Source organism: Lynx rufus, unplaced genomic scaffold (genome assembly GCF_022079265.1).
Source record: "Lynx rufus isolate CCGP_SWC_20201006 ecotype Redwood Valley unplaced genomic scaffold, mLynRuf1.p SCAF_1, whole genome shotgun sequence".
Taxonomy (NCBI): domain Eukaryota; kingdom Metazoa; phylum Chordata; class Mammalia; order Carnivora; family Felidae; genus Lynx; species Lynx rufus.
Window position 1 is genome coordinate 155,900,026 of NW_025814823.1, and position 16,064 is coordinate 155,916,089.

General features: G+C 39.9%; 2 protein-coding genes across 2 annotated transcripts in view; both read right to left on the bottom strand.

The window, feature by feature from the left end:
* Window positions 1-16,064, bottom strand: part of FAM172A (family with sequence similarity 172 member A) — a 429,609-nt gene that overhangs the window by 124,619 nt on the left and 288,926 nt on the right. The gene's annotated exons all lie outside the window — the stretch shown is intronic.
* POU5F2 (POU domain class 5, transcription factor 2) lies at window positions 2,985-6,201 on the bottom strand. The gene is given in 2 exon segments (XM_047089012.1): window positions 2,985-3,308; window positions 3,311-6,201. Coding segments are annotated over 2 exon segments (1,017 nt in total). The 5' UTR covers window positions 4,151-6,201; the 3' UTR covers window positions 2,985-3,131.

Here is a 16,064-nt window from a genome sequence, read left to right on the forward strand (position 1 = left end):
TAGTTTTGTCTGTAACCACCACCATACTGTTTATTGTAGTTTCATAATATTTGGTAGGACAAGGACACCCTGACTCTCTTCTTCAAAATTTTATTTTCCTAAGTTTTATTCTTTCCATTTACAACCACCTTGTCAAGAAATACTCTCATATTCCACTAGGGTTTTATTGGAGGGCATTGTAGTTTTCACTTTCAAAACATTGTTTTACATAGATAATACAATTTTGTACCTTAAAAAAAAATAGATTCTGCCAAGGAAACGAATACTGTTTAGTAAGCAAGACAATTTCTAGAAGAAAGCTATAAACAGAAGTGGCTACAATGAAAAATAAATCTCCTGATGTAGTTTTAGTATAATAGGCAAAGATGTATAGTATGTATAATTGAAAAATATGAAATTATAGAAAACATTTAGATGATATTTCAAGAATAATGTTTTGGAATAAAGGAGCATATCTTAACACCTCAAGTTTTCTTAGACAATAGATAGGAAAGATTCTAGGAACAAGAGAAATTGTTCTTTATGATAGGAAACTCATTAAAGTGTCAAAGACTGATGAAAGTATAAGAACAATAAAGGCAATAATTAATAGAGTATTTGGCTGAATTTGAAAGACTTATGTAAGAAGTGGTTCAGGTCGTCTATTCTACGCTGAGCTAGAGATATCCAGAATATACAGATTCAAAGAAAACCAGGAATTACCTGTTAGACTGGTATTGGGTCAAGGGAAAACTCTTGAGAGTAAGGTGGCCAAAGGGAATGTATTTCTAAAATTCTGAAACCGTAGATCTACAAAGAGCTACGTCTCCTTTGAGAATGTGATAAAAGCTATCATCACCATCTTTAAAGATGCACACATGTACAAACACACTATTCTGCCTGTACTGTAAAGGGGTTCGACGTCTTCAGGTTAAGAATACTTGCCTTGTCTAAAGAAAACATGAGATAAAGGAAACATTTGATAAAAGAAATATTTCGGAATGATGGTGAAGATCTTATTGAGTGGCTGGAATTCGTGTTTTTAATTGACATTAGGGGAAATCTGGTAAATACGGAGACTCTGGACTACTGTTTGACTTTTGCCTCTGCCAACCATTCCACTGAAAATGTTTTCACTCTAGTATCACTGACACCTTTGCTAGCGACATGGTATATTTGACTTGATTTTATGTTACTTTGATCTCTGTATATTTGATACTGTTCAGCACTGACACCACATTGTTGGTTTTCTCCCAATTCTAAGGGCAATTCAATTCTCAGTTTCGGGGGGTTTTATTATTAAGGTTTCTACTCATAATCTTAAATCTTTGAAAAACCTGAAATCCTTTAAAGATCAAAGTTTCCCTAAGGTCCAGCCTTTTCTCTTTACATAGTCAAGTCAAGAGGACCAGTGATGGACAAATCGCATTTTAAGTTATGTGAAGGCTGATCAATGACACAACGTGGTGCTTGCCTAACCAGAGGTGCAGCAGCTGTGTGCAAGACGCAGCTGTGCAGGTGCTGAGGCAGGTCCTTGGAGCTGTTCCCGAGATCAAAAGCCCATTACCAATTCTCCAAATACGCAGGGGCTACAGAATTCAAGAAGCAGCCTGGGTGAGGAGAGCCTCCTCATATCTTTTAGGAGCTGAATGTTGACACAACCACAGTTGTTCATCCCAGCATTAAATACTACCTGGCCCTCTGCAGAAACATCTCCCTTTCAAGGTTGTCCAGAAGGGCTGTCTGGGAAAAGGAAGAAATGAGACTGGTGCTCTGTGACTTTTACTGGGAGAGTCCAAGAATAAGTGATTAGTCATCTGTTGAATCTAAAGTTTGTCTCTATCTTCACAAACCTCTATGTATCATCAGTGTTTTATCTTCAAACACTGACAAGAGAAAAATACACATCGGGAGAAATCAAACTAGAAAAAAGCAATTAATAGAAATAAAAGCTAAAAGTTAATTAATTATAAAATAAAATAAAAACAGCAGTAAATAAGATAAACATTTTTACAAATACTTGGTCTTTGAAAATACCTATAGATAAATATTTTGTAAGAACTGATTGAGGGGAAAAAACGGAGAAAGAAAAAACTGACAAGATTAGTAATTAAGAAGACAAACTCATATATAATATTTAGTGATGGAATCAGAAAGCAATAAATATTACATGCAGGTATGTCTGTTTAGTATATGATGATCAAAATTTACCAATGTAGAAGGAGAAAACTAGAAAAGACCAATGTCATAGGAGAGATTGGAAAAGTGGTATAAGATATACCATCACAAAAACCAGGGAATGTTGACTCAACCATCACAGATATTCTCTCTAAGATGCATATCTGAGTTCAAAAGAAAGTAAGGAAAACAGCCAGGTAATAAACCAAATGGAGCTGAGAACCAGAGAAGTAAGCTGGAGCTGAGGCCGAGCAAGTGTTGTCCACCTTGCCAACCTCAGTAAGAAAGGGGTTCCAAACACAATGACCTGGGAAGGACTGTGGATAAACCAGTGGGATTCCATAAGGTGGAGATCTGGATTGAGACCTCCACCTGAAACTGAGCACTCTAAATGAAAAGGTGAATTAGGAGGAAAAAAAAAAGCATCTTTCAAGAAAGGGAGGAGCACAAGAAAACACTTGTATTTCAGCATGGTCCCTTGGGTAGGTATTGTGTACTCTTTCTGTACCCCAACCTCAAACCTTCCCCCAGAGGTTACTATTATCTTGGACTCTATGTTTATTTTTACATAAAGTTCTGCTTGGTTTTGATTAAAAAAAAAAAGGTATACTGAAATAATCTTCTGTGTTTGAATTTTTCACCCAATGGTGTGTTTATAAGGAAAAAAATCCGATGTTTACTGACAATCACAAGGAATAACAGACACAAGTAATTTTCAATTAATAACAGAGAAAGAGAGAAACAAAATATCCTAAACCATATACGTAATGTACCTTAAAGTAAATGCTAGGTAAAAACACTGGAATAATAAACTTCAACTTCCCTCCCCTGAATTTCCTAAACAACTCCCAAACCATCCCTTAAGTATTAACCTCTTTAGACAGTTAATGGAGCTCTTAATGTTAACAGCCCTGAAATGAACCTCAGGCATCACCCATTTCCCCAGTTCAGCTCTGCCCAGAAGGGCGGGCCCCTCAGTTTGAAAGCCTAGAGTAGCCAAGAGGGGTGGCTGGGGCAGAGAGGTGGGTCCCCTCCACAGGGTAAGGGGTGAAGTGTATAAAATAGGGCTCTTCATAGCAGGGGGAACCAAAATGGGGCCCTGATGCCAGAGGAAAGCATACCGGCCCCCCTGGGAAAGGAGGCCACCCCCCCCCCCCGCCCCCACATCCTCCTGTGGGGAGAAATCAATGGTTGGCTGACCACCCATCTTGTTCCGATTATAGAACCAAACTCGGACCAGTTCCTTCTGTAGCCGGAGCTGCCCAGCGATGCGGCTGATTTGCTGGGGTGTGGGCTTCGGGCACTGCAAGAAGAGTTTCTCCAGATAGTTTACGATGCCTTGCTCCCTGCTTTCCTGTCTTCGCTTCCGAGCCTGCTGCAGGATCATCTCTATTTTGCATACACCCATAAAGTTCTTGGTGTCCACTTCCTCCAGCCACATTTTCATCAGCAGTCCCAACTTCCACATGTTGGCGATGCTGAGCTGCTGGGCCTCAAAGCGGCAGACGGTTGTCTGGCTAAGAACCTTTCCAAAGAGAGCCCCCACGGCGAACGCCACGTCGGCCTGTGAGTACCCCAGGGCCATTCTCTTTTGCCTCAGCTCCTTGGCCAGCTGCTCCATCTCTTTCTCTATGGCTGAGACGTCCTCTGGCAGTGCCAACCTTGGGATGCACTGCAGGACGATGTAGGGCCTGGGGAAGGTGCCCTCTGAGGGGCTCGGGAACCAGGCTCCCACCTTGCCAGCTCCGACCTCGGGGGTGCAGGGTGCCATCCCGCCCCGGAATTTGTATGGCAGGGGACCCAGGGGCATCTCCCACACCTCAGGGCCTGGGCTGACCCCCTGCTGGATTCCCGGCTGGACCATCAGCAAGCTCGGAGCCGCCTGGGCGGTCAACCAGACCGGAGTGTCAACCCGCACCGGCACCGGTCCTCTGGGCCCGCCCCTACCACTGCCTGGCAGTGGGGAGAAGTATGAGGGCCTGGGTCCCGCCATGGGGTAAGACGGCACCGGAGCAGGGAGTCTGGTAGGAACGGATGGTCCTCGAGGCTTCGGAACAGCCGCCAGCCTTGCCCTCGAGCCCCGCCCCCTAGTGGGCAGAGATAGAGGTGCAGGTGAAAGAAACTGAGGCCAGGGGTGTATTTGGGCACGGGTGAGGAAATCTAGTAGACCTACCGGTAATCCCTTGGGTCTGCAGGATTAAACGAGTGGGTTTCCCACCCTGGTCTATGCTTCTAACTCCCTCCGTGGTATAGGTCTCTCTCTCTCTGGCTTTGTACTTTTAAGAGGTCTGGGATCTCAGTCACTGCCTCCATCCTCTCCCTGAAGGGACCTAGGCATTTTCTAACAGCTCTTCAGAACTCCAGTATCGAATCCTTTTCCTCCACATTATCTGTGGAGGAACGACCCCTTTTGGCTTCACAAATATTTGTTGAACATCTATATACCAGGTATTGCTGGGACCATTCCTAAATTCATTAACCATCCCCTCACTGCTATCATTGTGGTCACAAGCACTGCCAATAGCCTTCCCTGCCCATCTTTAGTTCCTGTGCTCTAAGAAACCTAAGCATTCCTCCCTAAATTTCTTCTAGTGTCTGTCAGTTAACTGTCAGCTTCTACTCCCAGCCCTCACGCTTTGTCATTGTACTCTCTCACCGGGGCTGAGTTTCTTGACTAATTATTCATGTTTCCCCCCACCAGCCCCCCAGAGCCTTTGCTCTGCAGCCTACCTCAGCTTCCTGGTCCGGTTTCCACATACAACAGAGACTTATATGTTTCATCTTTCTCCCCCTCTGGAGACAGGTCTCGGAACAGGCCCGACCTGCTGTTCCCCACTGAAGATGCTCCCTTTAATACCTGCTTCACCAACATCAGGCTCCCCTATCCCTGGCCCCTTTCCCATCAGAGACCCAAGGATCTGAGAATATTTGTCCCTCCATCATGTCCCCATCTCAAGCATCCAGTACTAGGCTTTATGTGAAGAAAGTTAAGGAAGGAGTGGGAGAAGATCTGACCTCAGGTTCAAAGCTTCCAAGGAAGAGCTTTGGGAAGGGAGAAGACAGTCACCTTGGCTGGACAATCTCAGCCTCTTACCCTTTCACTTTCTAACTGAACCATGATGTGGCTTTGCCCTATCGACATCTACTGAAATTGGCCTTCTTGAAGTTATTGCCAACCTTCCAAATGTCAAATCTGATGGCCTTTTAAAAATTCTCATCCTATTAAAATTCTCTGCAGTATCTGACAAGGCTGACTACTCTTCTTGCTCCTTCTTTTTAAATTTCCATGACATGCTGGTAAGAGCCAAATTTGTATTTTAGCCCTGACTCCTAATATCCAATTCTCTATTTCCCACTGCCCCAAATCAAATTCATTATTTGCCTTCCTAAAACTGCCTCTCCTCCAGGGGTCCCCGAGTTGGTTAATGGCTTTATCACCCACTCAGTCACCCAAGCTTAGACCCAGAAACTGTTCTTGACCTTTCCCATTTCTTCCTCCCTCCCTCTCTTCCTTCTTTCCCAGCCTCATCTACCACACTCTCCCTGCTTGCATTCCATCTTGCTCAGTGAGAATATCTCACTTTGTACTAAAGATGTTACACTTTTCACGACTATTATACCTTTACTCATGCTGGCCCTTCTGTCTGAAATGGCTTCCCTTTGTTTTTTGGTCTCATTCATTCAGGATTCTGCTCAAATGTCATCTCATTAGAGGCCTTCTCTGACTATCCTATCTAAAATAGTAACCGTTATCACTCTCTGTTCCCCTTATTAAGGCTTTGTTTTGTGGTATTAATAGGCATCACTACCTAATATATAATTATTTGTCATATGCTTATTGTAGGTTTCTCTGCTGCAAAGAGAACAGGGACTTTGTCCAGTTCACTGCAGTGTCTATGGTGCCTACAACTGTGCCTGGCTCATAGAAGGTGCTCAGTAAACATTCCCTGAATAAATGAAGCATGCTCTATTTCCAGCCACCTTTAAGATGCAGTTTAGAAGTGGGGTGCCTGGGTGGCTCAGTTGGTTGAGCGTCCAACTTCAGCTCAAGTCATGATCTCGTGCTTGTGGGTTTGAGCCCTGCATCAGGCTCCATGCTGACAGCTCAGAGCCTGGAGCCTGCTTTGGATTCTGTGTCTCCTTCTCTCTCTGCCCTTCCCCTGCCCACGCTGTGTCTCTCTTTGTCTCTCAAAAAATAAAACATTAAAAAAAATTTAAGATGTAGTGTAGAAGTGACCTGATGGTGAAACCTACTCTCACGTAGTTAGTTCCTGCTTTTGTAGTGCTCCCCTTATTTGATATATGTATGTTTTTATTATAACATTTATCAGTAATTTTTATTTTATGTCTCTCACCCTCCATCTAGAGTGTGAGGCACTTAAGGGCATGTAGGTGTTATAAAAGTCTGGAACATAATAGAACCCTGACTGATACACTGTTTAATAAGTGTTTGCTGAATGAGTGAATGAATTCTCACCTTTACAATTCTGAGAGTAAAGCACATTTAGTTCCAGAGTAACAACAAGAAACTTGACCCTCTCAGGAGCATCTCTATTCTTTCTCTCTTGTACTAGAACAAGGCCCTTAAACACGGGATTGGGGGTAGTAGTACCGTGAGACTAAATTTAACACAACACTACAGGTAACAAGGTCATAGATGTGACCTTGGAGCAATGGTAAAGGGAAAAAGAATTGGGAAGTCAACTTCCATCTTTGTATGTGATTGTTGTCTGCATCTCAACTGTAGCCTCGGCTAGAATGTATGCTGGTAAAGAGCAAGGTCCTTGTCTGTCTAGTTCAATGCGAGATCCTCACCACCTGAAAGTGTATCTGGCACAGAGGAGGAAGCTAATCAATACCTCTTTAATGTTAAAGAAATGAATCGGTGTAGCATTAATGATGAGAAGACATCCATATTTGCTTTAAGTTAGGTTTCAAGATGACAGTCTACCAAAAATAGTTTACAAGATACAACATTTCACTTAAGAATAATTTTGCTGTTACCTTTCCAGGTATACACGCATGCTATTCCTTTTTCAAAATTACAAAGCAACCAGTGTCTGCTAAACAGAATGGAAAGTGGATCACAAAGAGGAATAAGAGACAGCAATTATATAAATTAAAACCCACATATTGAAACCAGCCCATTTGCAGGAGAGAACCACAGAGAAAAGGTTCATTAGTTGTCTAAAAACAATAGCTGGAGAAAAATATTTTTAGTGAATTGGAAAAAAAGAAGTGAATTCAAGTAAATTTGAGGAAAGATTATATTAAACGAGTGAAAACATAGTAGCTAAAAACATTTCCTAAATGAAAAAGTAAAGCTATATTAACTTGATGGGTTTTAAAATTAACTTGGGTGCTTTCAATTAAGGCTTTCTCTGTACTTGGGCAGATTTCATCAGCCAACATGCCTATCTCCCGTTAATGCATGTGGGCCGCCACAAATAAAAGCCCATATTCTTAAGAGAAGTCTTGACATCTCCATAAAAGTATATTTAATATGCTAGGGAAATGGAGTGATCAGGGGGAAAAAAAACAACAAACAGGAGCATATTTGGTTGGAAGAGAAAACAGAGATCAGAAGAAGGCAGGTGATGGGTATGCCCAAGACAACCAGCAATGCTTGGGCTGGGGCGCTTGAAAGGCTAATCCATCACCTTCAACAAATACAGAGACCTCTTAGTGAGTGATTAGATTACAATGTACGAAGCGGGCCAGTCTTATCCATAGGGAATTACAAAGTAAGGATAAGAAACACATGGTCCCAGGCTCCTGTGTATTTATAATCTAAATGGGGAAGGAGAAAAACTGTCAGGAGAACAGGACAGCTACATTTGCTCAAAGAGAAGTTAACCATTTTCTATTATTAGGATCTTGGGAGTTAAGAGAAGTTGGTTTTTAAGCAGAAATGCACAAAGCACCAGGATTTGTATTATTAGGCTCTCCGTAAGTATTCTCTATTCTAAGACAGCAAAACTGGCTGCCAAGATCCACTAATGGTAAGAAGCAGGAAATTGTGGAGGCAAAGTTAATAATAAACATTCTTATAGGGCTTGCTTCAAGTTTCATCCCTTTGGGAAATTTTGCCCATACACTGGGGACCACAGTGGTCTCCCTTGGCCCCGAACTTACTGCATTTCCACTTAGATAAATTGGCAGCCTTAAAAGTTAGCTGGAGTTTCATGTCTTACCTCCCCACCTAGGAGATATGATATCTCCTATGGACATTATAGACACCATTCTTTTTGTACTTATGGGCCAAAGCATATGCTAATGCATGAGCTATCCACAGTGTTCTCAGTATGGTATGTGCATAAAGACACCTGGATGTGAAGGAGATCCGGCTTTCACTCACACTGTCCTGTTGATGAGTTAGTTATCTTATTGGCTAGGAAGGTGATCTTCGCTTCCTCATCTCTCCAAATAACACCTCTCCCAAAGCTGCTCATGCTCCAGACAGAGGAGAGGGCTTTGTTCAAGAATATATGAGAAACGTCATTTCTCTAGCAGAGGAACAAAACCAAACCAAAACAAACATTTTGAATGTAATTAAATCAACAGAGTAGACTGGGAGATCTAAGAATGATGAACAAGTCAGGCAGAGAGGGTAAGGCAGATTGGATGGTGCTATTTTCAGAGTTTCCTCCACTCGGCAGGTGTCCTAATAACCTAGCACTGACCATGCATCAGGGTGTAAAGGCACTGTTCACCTGAAGGGCAGGTGTAGGTCCCCAAGAACCACATTAGTCAAGGAGTAGGACAAAAGGCAAAGGTAGGAGACAAGATCCAAGCACTCGGAGGTTTGTTTCTCTCTGGGTCTAGGAAGTAAAGTCAGGCATCCAGGAAAACTGTGGCAGCTGAGGATAGTAAGGAAAGATGCCTCGCAACTTCCAGTGAGAGAGTCAACACCACACCTTACAACAATTTAGTTCATTGAAAACTACCTCAAAATACATGGAAATGATTAAACCGTTAAACCTTTGTGTGGATTTTTAAGTAAAAAAGTGCATTAAGACAAAGTGAGGCATCAAAGATAAATTAAGCAATTAAGACATAAGTGTACCTGCAGGTAAAGTGCACAGAATAATACTGAAGTTGTGAGGCACCTGAGTGGCTTAGTCAGTTTTGTGTCTGGCTCAGGTCATGATTTCACCGTTTGTGGGAGCCCCGCATTAGGCTCTGTGCTGACAGCTCAGAGCCTGCAGTCTGCTTTAGAGTCTCTCTCTCTCTCTCTCTCTCTCTCTCTCTCTCTCTCTGCCCCTCCCCTGCTTGTACTCTCTCTCTGTCTCTCAAAAATAAATAAACGTTAAAAAATAAAAATGTTAAAAAAGAAATAAATGCGTAAAATAGATTAATAGCACTGTTCGGCACAGGAGAGAGTAGAAGACAAGAACAGGGTGAAAGGACAGCTACTGATGGTCAAACGCTTTACTCATAAAATATGTAGAGAAAAACTAGAATGTAGTAGGACTACTGACATAGAATCTCTTCATTATCTTACTTTCAGATTCAGATTATGAAGGGCTTTTGTTGTTGTTGTTGTTACTTCTTTTTGTTATTAAAAAAAAATGACTCTGCTGTGATATAATTGCTGCTTAGAAGTAAAAGTTCATGACACAGATGTAAAACAACCACATAGCCAGAGGCTACAAAGTGGTTTTGCGTATATGGGGAAAAATCCTTCCATTATATTTTGTAGAGCTGCAGTGTTCATGAACTATGAACTTCCTGTGCTATAAAATAATATTAAATATAAAAACTCTACAGCCTTCACCAGAAGCCTCAAAGAATTTTAAATGTCTATCTATATAAGGCAGGAAGAGCAACTGAGCTGAGCAGGGCTGAGTTGAAAGGCACTCTGGTGATGAGTCAGGTATATTCACAGATAGTCACAGATAGATAAAGTGTAAAGGTTCTTGTTATGTCAAGTGGGATTTAAACAAACTTTTTAGCTGAGTTTGCCCTTGTTACACAAGAAAAGCTTTAAGGATATTCTTGCATTGATTAGTCTAGTCACTGTTCTTCTGCATTCAAATTTGTACTCTCCTTACACTGTAGAGCAAGAGACACACAACTTGTTTAATGAAAAATATTCTATTGAGTAGTAAAATACACCTAACAGAAATGACAACTTATGACCAATGAAACCAGCAATTCAGGAGGTGATATGGCCTCAGAGAAGTAAATGAGAAGTAGAGGAGAATTTCTGTTTATAGGAGATAATTCTTTTAGGCACTGTATTTTTTTTTTCTTTGTTAAAGAAATTCCAAATTAATTGATCTTGGTGCCATTACCATCGCAATATTTGGAGTCTCTGAATTTCCCTGGAATCTCCTTAGGAAACTATGAACTAAAGCAGACCTAATAGAGACACTTATATCTTTTCTGGAAAAATGAACACTTATGTTCAGTAACATGAAATGCAATAACGACCACGGAAAAGAGGTAGTACCAGACTTAAAATTTTAAGTTCCAACACAGTAACTCTATCTAAATATATAAATTAAAAACTCCTTTTAGCATTTTAAACCCGACAAAGTCCCTGGTTTCAGACAGTGAGGTAGTAAGTCAAGTTATTACCTGAATCCTCCTCAAAGTCATCTCACTATGATTCCAAAGGTCTTAAAGAGAACCAACCAGGCTATCAACATCTCTTCTGAGCAGAACACTCATGCCCAAACCCACATTTATTTCTCTAGAGTTCACTGCAGCTCTCAGTAGCCTGTTCTCCATTCTAGGTGTGTGCACATAACATCAGGCAGATGAAGGTTTCATCTTCTGAAAGCCTCAGAACTCTGGGAAGCAATTATGTCAAAGCAGCTATGTGTGAATGGAGAACTGAAAGCAAGATTTCAATTATCATTATGTATTTAATGAAAATTTAACGGTTTTTTGGAATGTCCAACTCTACATTCACATGGCTCCAGAAGTATAAAAAGGTATATAGTGAAAATGCACAGCATTTATTTTTAATTTTTATTTTGTTGCCAATCATGGCATCATTTCCAAGTGTTAACTTGGTTAACTTCCAGCTAGAATTTTACATTTTGCTTACACAGAATTTCTTGTAATAATTTAAATTCAAGAAAGACATTTGTCTTCTATGATTGACAGGAATGTAGATGAAACATAAGGAAGAAACCAATGAATTTAAAGAAGTTTCTCACAGGGATATGTTCTAGGGCAGGTGTCATTCTGAAAGAAAAACAATTTATTAAAGAACCAAGCGTCTTTCAGGGAGTGTGGAAGAACAGGACATTAGCAAGAAGAATGAAAGGGAAAAGGGTCAGCGTGGAATTTTAGTAGATTAAGGACAATGAAGAAATGAGGTTGAATACTAAAGAACAGGCAAACTGAGGATAAATACTGTATTTCAATAGAAGATGCATGGGGAGGCTCTAAGAGTTAACGCTGTGAAAAGACATGACTGGAATCAGGACTTAGTCTAGAAAATACAAAGATACAAGCAGGAGAGAAATGACAGAAATTTTTTAATTCTCAATATTGAAAAAAACTGAACAATTTCTCTAAAACTGTAGAACTTGACTTGCTGGATAAAACAATTTCTAATAATAATAACTATAGGAAGTCCTTGCTCTGCACAGTATAAAATGACTATAAAAAATGACCATGTAAGTTGAAACCATGCACAGTTATCATGACAATCAATGGGAAAAACTATGGTTGTTCCATGACCTTAAAAAAATTTTTTTTTTTGTCAAAACATAAAAATCCACCTGTGGCCAGCAAAAAGCAAGTAGGGGAATTAAAAAAAATGGTAAAAACAACTGTATTTAGTACACTGTAATTTAAAGCATTAGAAACAGAGGCACCTGGGTGGCTCAGTCAGTTAAGCGTCTGACCTCAGCTTAGGTCATGATCTTGCGGTACGTGAGTTAGGGCCCCGCATCAGGCTCTGTGCTGACAGTGCAGAGCATGGAGCCTGCTTTGGATTCTGTGTCCCCTCCTCTACTTGTGCTCTGTCTCGCTCTCTCAAAAATAAATAAATGTTAAAAAGAATTTAAAACATTAGAAACACTGAGAATGAAAATGTTCTATTTCTTGGTAAAAAACTTGCCAAAGTTGTTTGAACAGTGCTTGCCTTCTCCTCATAGAACTTATGATAGAGTTCAAGCAAATCTTTTCTATGCCTTGGCTAATTTTCATACTCCTAAGTTTGGATCAGCTTCCAGCATTTTATCCTTCGCACTTCCAATGTCGTGAAATACCTCTGAGCATTCATTTCATGTGGAGTGTTTTTTGCTAGCGTCACTCTCTCCGGGACATCTTCATCTTTTTCGTCACAAACACTTTACAATTTTACTTCCTGCATTCCATTTCTTTGCTGCACTTTCATCTTTGTTGGCCAGGTCTCTTTTGGTCATCTATTTTTATAAAATGGAAGATAGTGCTATCTGTGCATAAACTGAATAACAGATATGCAGTGGCCAGTGAAAACTTAGAAAGAAGTGATGTGACTGGCTGCTGATCACGATGTGCTTCTGTTATTTACATAGAGCTTTGTACTGAATGCAATCATTCCCAGTTAATACATTGGGGTAACTGAAATGTGAACCTTGTTTTTTTTGTGTGTGTGTGTGTTGGGGGGGGGGGAATTTGGCGTTATTTAACTAAACTATGGTAACTGAAATTTGGGTATTTGGGACCACGCAAAGTGAAGAATGACTACATTTACTGAGCCTCAACTATATGCCAGGAATTTTAACAGTCCTATATGGATGGTTTCACTTAATTCTGACCATAACCCGATGAGATGGTACTAGTGTTATCCCTATTTTATAGGCAGTGTGATTATAAATCTTCATCTGATCATATTATACAATTAATCCTCCTACATATTTGGGAGAATACAAACTACCCACAGTCATGACAAATCCAAAGCTTTTACTCATAAGTGGTGACTTACCACCATTAAAGAGTTTGAAATGACAAGTAATATATTCATTTGAAACAGGTATCTGAAGTAGAAAGTCAGGGTCTCACAATAGCATGGAAGGATGGTGGACAGTTTCAGAAGATGTGCTAACTCTTACGTGGCAGTGGGGTACCAGTCAATAAAGGAGGATGTCAGGGAACTAAGAATTACTCTTGGGTCCTGAAGGAGTTTATCATATGTCCTTAACTTTCCTCCCCACTCCATATATTTCAATGAACGCTCTCTATTTAGGAACAAAGAGAATCTTTTCAATAAACAGAAGACTTTTTGCTAGGAGACCACAAACTCCTTGAGGGGCAAGAGGCACATCTATCAATCTTTACACTGTTAGTCTAGACTAGTGCCTAGTACATATTAAGTGCTCAATAAATCTTTATGGAATTAAGGAACACATATTTACAGGTAGTTTTTTGCCTCAAAACAACCAAGAATAACTCAAGTTTGTGGAAAGACAGGAAGTTAGACTCTAATCTTAGGGGAAACTAATTAATTAGAAATTATTAATTGGTAAAAATAACTAAATTTGGGTTTTCTGAAATTTGGGCTTTGCCACATATGTTGATTTTATATGCTTGATGTTATTTCTGAAGAAAAGCCAAACGAAGTAACTCTGAGAGACTGTTCTTCCATATTGGTGCTGCAAAAATTGGAACTACAAAGGTTATAGAAGACTGTACTTTCACTATAAAATTCAAACTGCATATCATCTAATTCCACAAGTAGCTTTCCCACCATTTCTCACTAATGTTTCTCAAATATTGGTTATGTTTATTTTTAAAATTTTTTTTAAAGTTTATTTATTTTTGAGAGACAGAGGGAGACAGAGCACAGAGGAGGGGCAGAGCAAGAGGGAGACACAGAATCCAAGGCAGGCTCCAGGTTCTGAGTTGTCAGCGCACAGCCCAACATGGGGCTCCAACCCATGAACCGTGAGATCATGCCCTGAGCTGAAGTCAGATGCTTACCTGACTGAGCCACCCAGGTGCCCCAAATATTGGTTATATTTAATCACTTGTATTTGTGGCCTTAAGTCAACCATCTCTTTTTCAAAGCTTAATCATTTTCCTTGTGGAAACTAAGCAGGAAAGGTATGGCTACTTTGCCACATAAATTAAAATGGGAAGAAACACTAAAATATTTTGAAGGCAATTTACTAAAAGGAAATAAAAGTAAAAATCTGAAATAATTCATATTTGCTTTCTAAACATACCTCAAGTATTTGCTAAAACTAGAAGAATCTCTAAGCCAATACTGAATTTAGTCGATTATTAGCAATTTTTAATTTAAGGTCTCTTATAAGAGTCTCATTTATAGAGATCTTTGCTATACAAAGCTTAAAATGATGTTTATGTTTCTTTGCCCAAATTTTCAACAAGTAACTTCTAAGTATTTTAGAAATTAAGAAATTATGTAATACAACTGAATTCTGTCAAGGATTGTGTCATGAGATTATTCAAAATATCTATATGCTAGCTGGCATAAAATTTCTTTATTTATTGGCATAACATATTGAATACTTGGGGTGAGATCCGTATGAGTGAAGGGATATTAATAAACAGTATGGACAGAAATTCCATACCAATTCTCAAGGAATATTTAGACATCATGTATCTGTTAAATCAATTCTAGTACCTAAAAACTGAACTCACTCATCAAATTATCTCTCAAAATTTATCATTAAATAGAAGTATTTTCCTCTAAAAAAGGGCTATCTTTTTAAAAATATGATGAAACAAAAACTTAAAAAAATACTATGACTTCTTTTAAAGTACTGATAACGAACTTAGAACATCTTGGTATTTTATACACTGAAAATATCTGGCCTGCCTATGGTACCTAATGTTCACTTTGAATTTTCACCTTGGTACTAATGAATTTATATTTTAGATGTTTCTGATCACTTTTAGAAAACAATACAGTTTTTCTGAAGAGTTCTGTGTTCCGGGTAATTTTGTCAGCAGATTTGTCACTGGTGACTTGATGTCCGTCTCTGACAAGACACACAGAGCGGGCAGGGTGGGTGCAGATGGAAGCAGACACAGAATGTGGGGCTAAGGGCAGAGACCTTGTGGCTTGAGGGAGGCACAAAGTGCACAAAGAGGAGTGACGGGCCGTGGACCCAGGCAAACCACACAGGTCAGGCAGGGAGGGGCGGGCAGAGACGGTGGGCTGGGGGAGATGTGATGCCACAGGCTGCAGACAGAGACTGTAGGTGGGGGGACTGAAGCCAGGGAGACACAGAAGCCAAAAACTGTAAGGAAAGAATCAGACACAGAGACTAAGCCAGATGAGAGACAGAGAGTCAGAGGTCAGAATACAGACACAGAGGGAACCATCAGGAGCAGTGACCCAGACTGAAGTGACAGAGGGAAGGAGAAATAGAGGACAAGTGAAGCACAGACAGCCATGGGAAGGGAGAGCAATACTTAATATACGGTAAGAAGGGTGAACATTTCTGTCTTAGGTACTACTGGCACTGACTTACTTTTCCAACAATCAGGGACACAGCATTAAGAGCCATGAGACAGTGCTATCGGGACAGTAAATGTAATCGCTCTTACAAATTAACTCAAAATGTATAATTTTCAAGTACAAATACAAATTCATATTATTTGGTTATTTATCCTAAAGCATCCCAAAAATAGTTTAATTTTTTTTTTATCTTTAAAAGGAAGAGTTAGCTCAGTAAAAGGAGCGTTGTCACCTTTACTGCCAAATTCTTTGAAGGATTTCTCGCAAATTGGTTCAGAAAGCTGTAAAAAACATGGTGGCTATTTTTAATTTTTTTTTAAGTGAGATTTTTGAAGTGCAACTAGTTATATTCTCTGTGATTACTGGAAAACTGAATGAATAAAAAGCAGAGGAAAATATTGGATCTGATTAAGTATATATAATCAGGGAAAATAGTAGTGATCTACATAAATATCACATATTTAGATAGGTTATT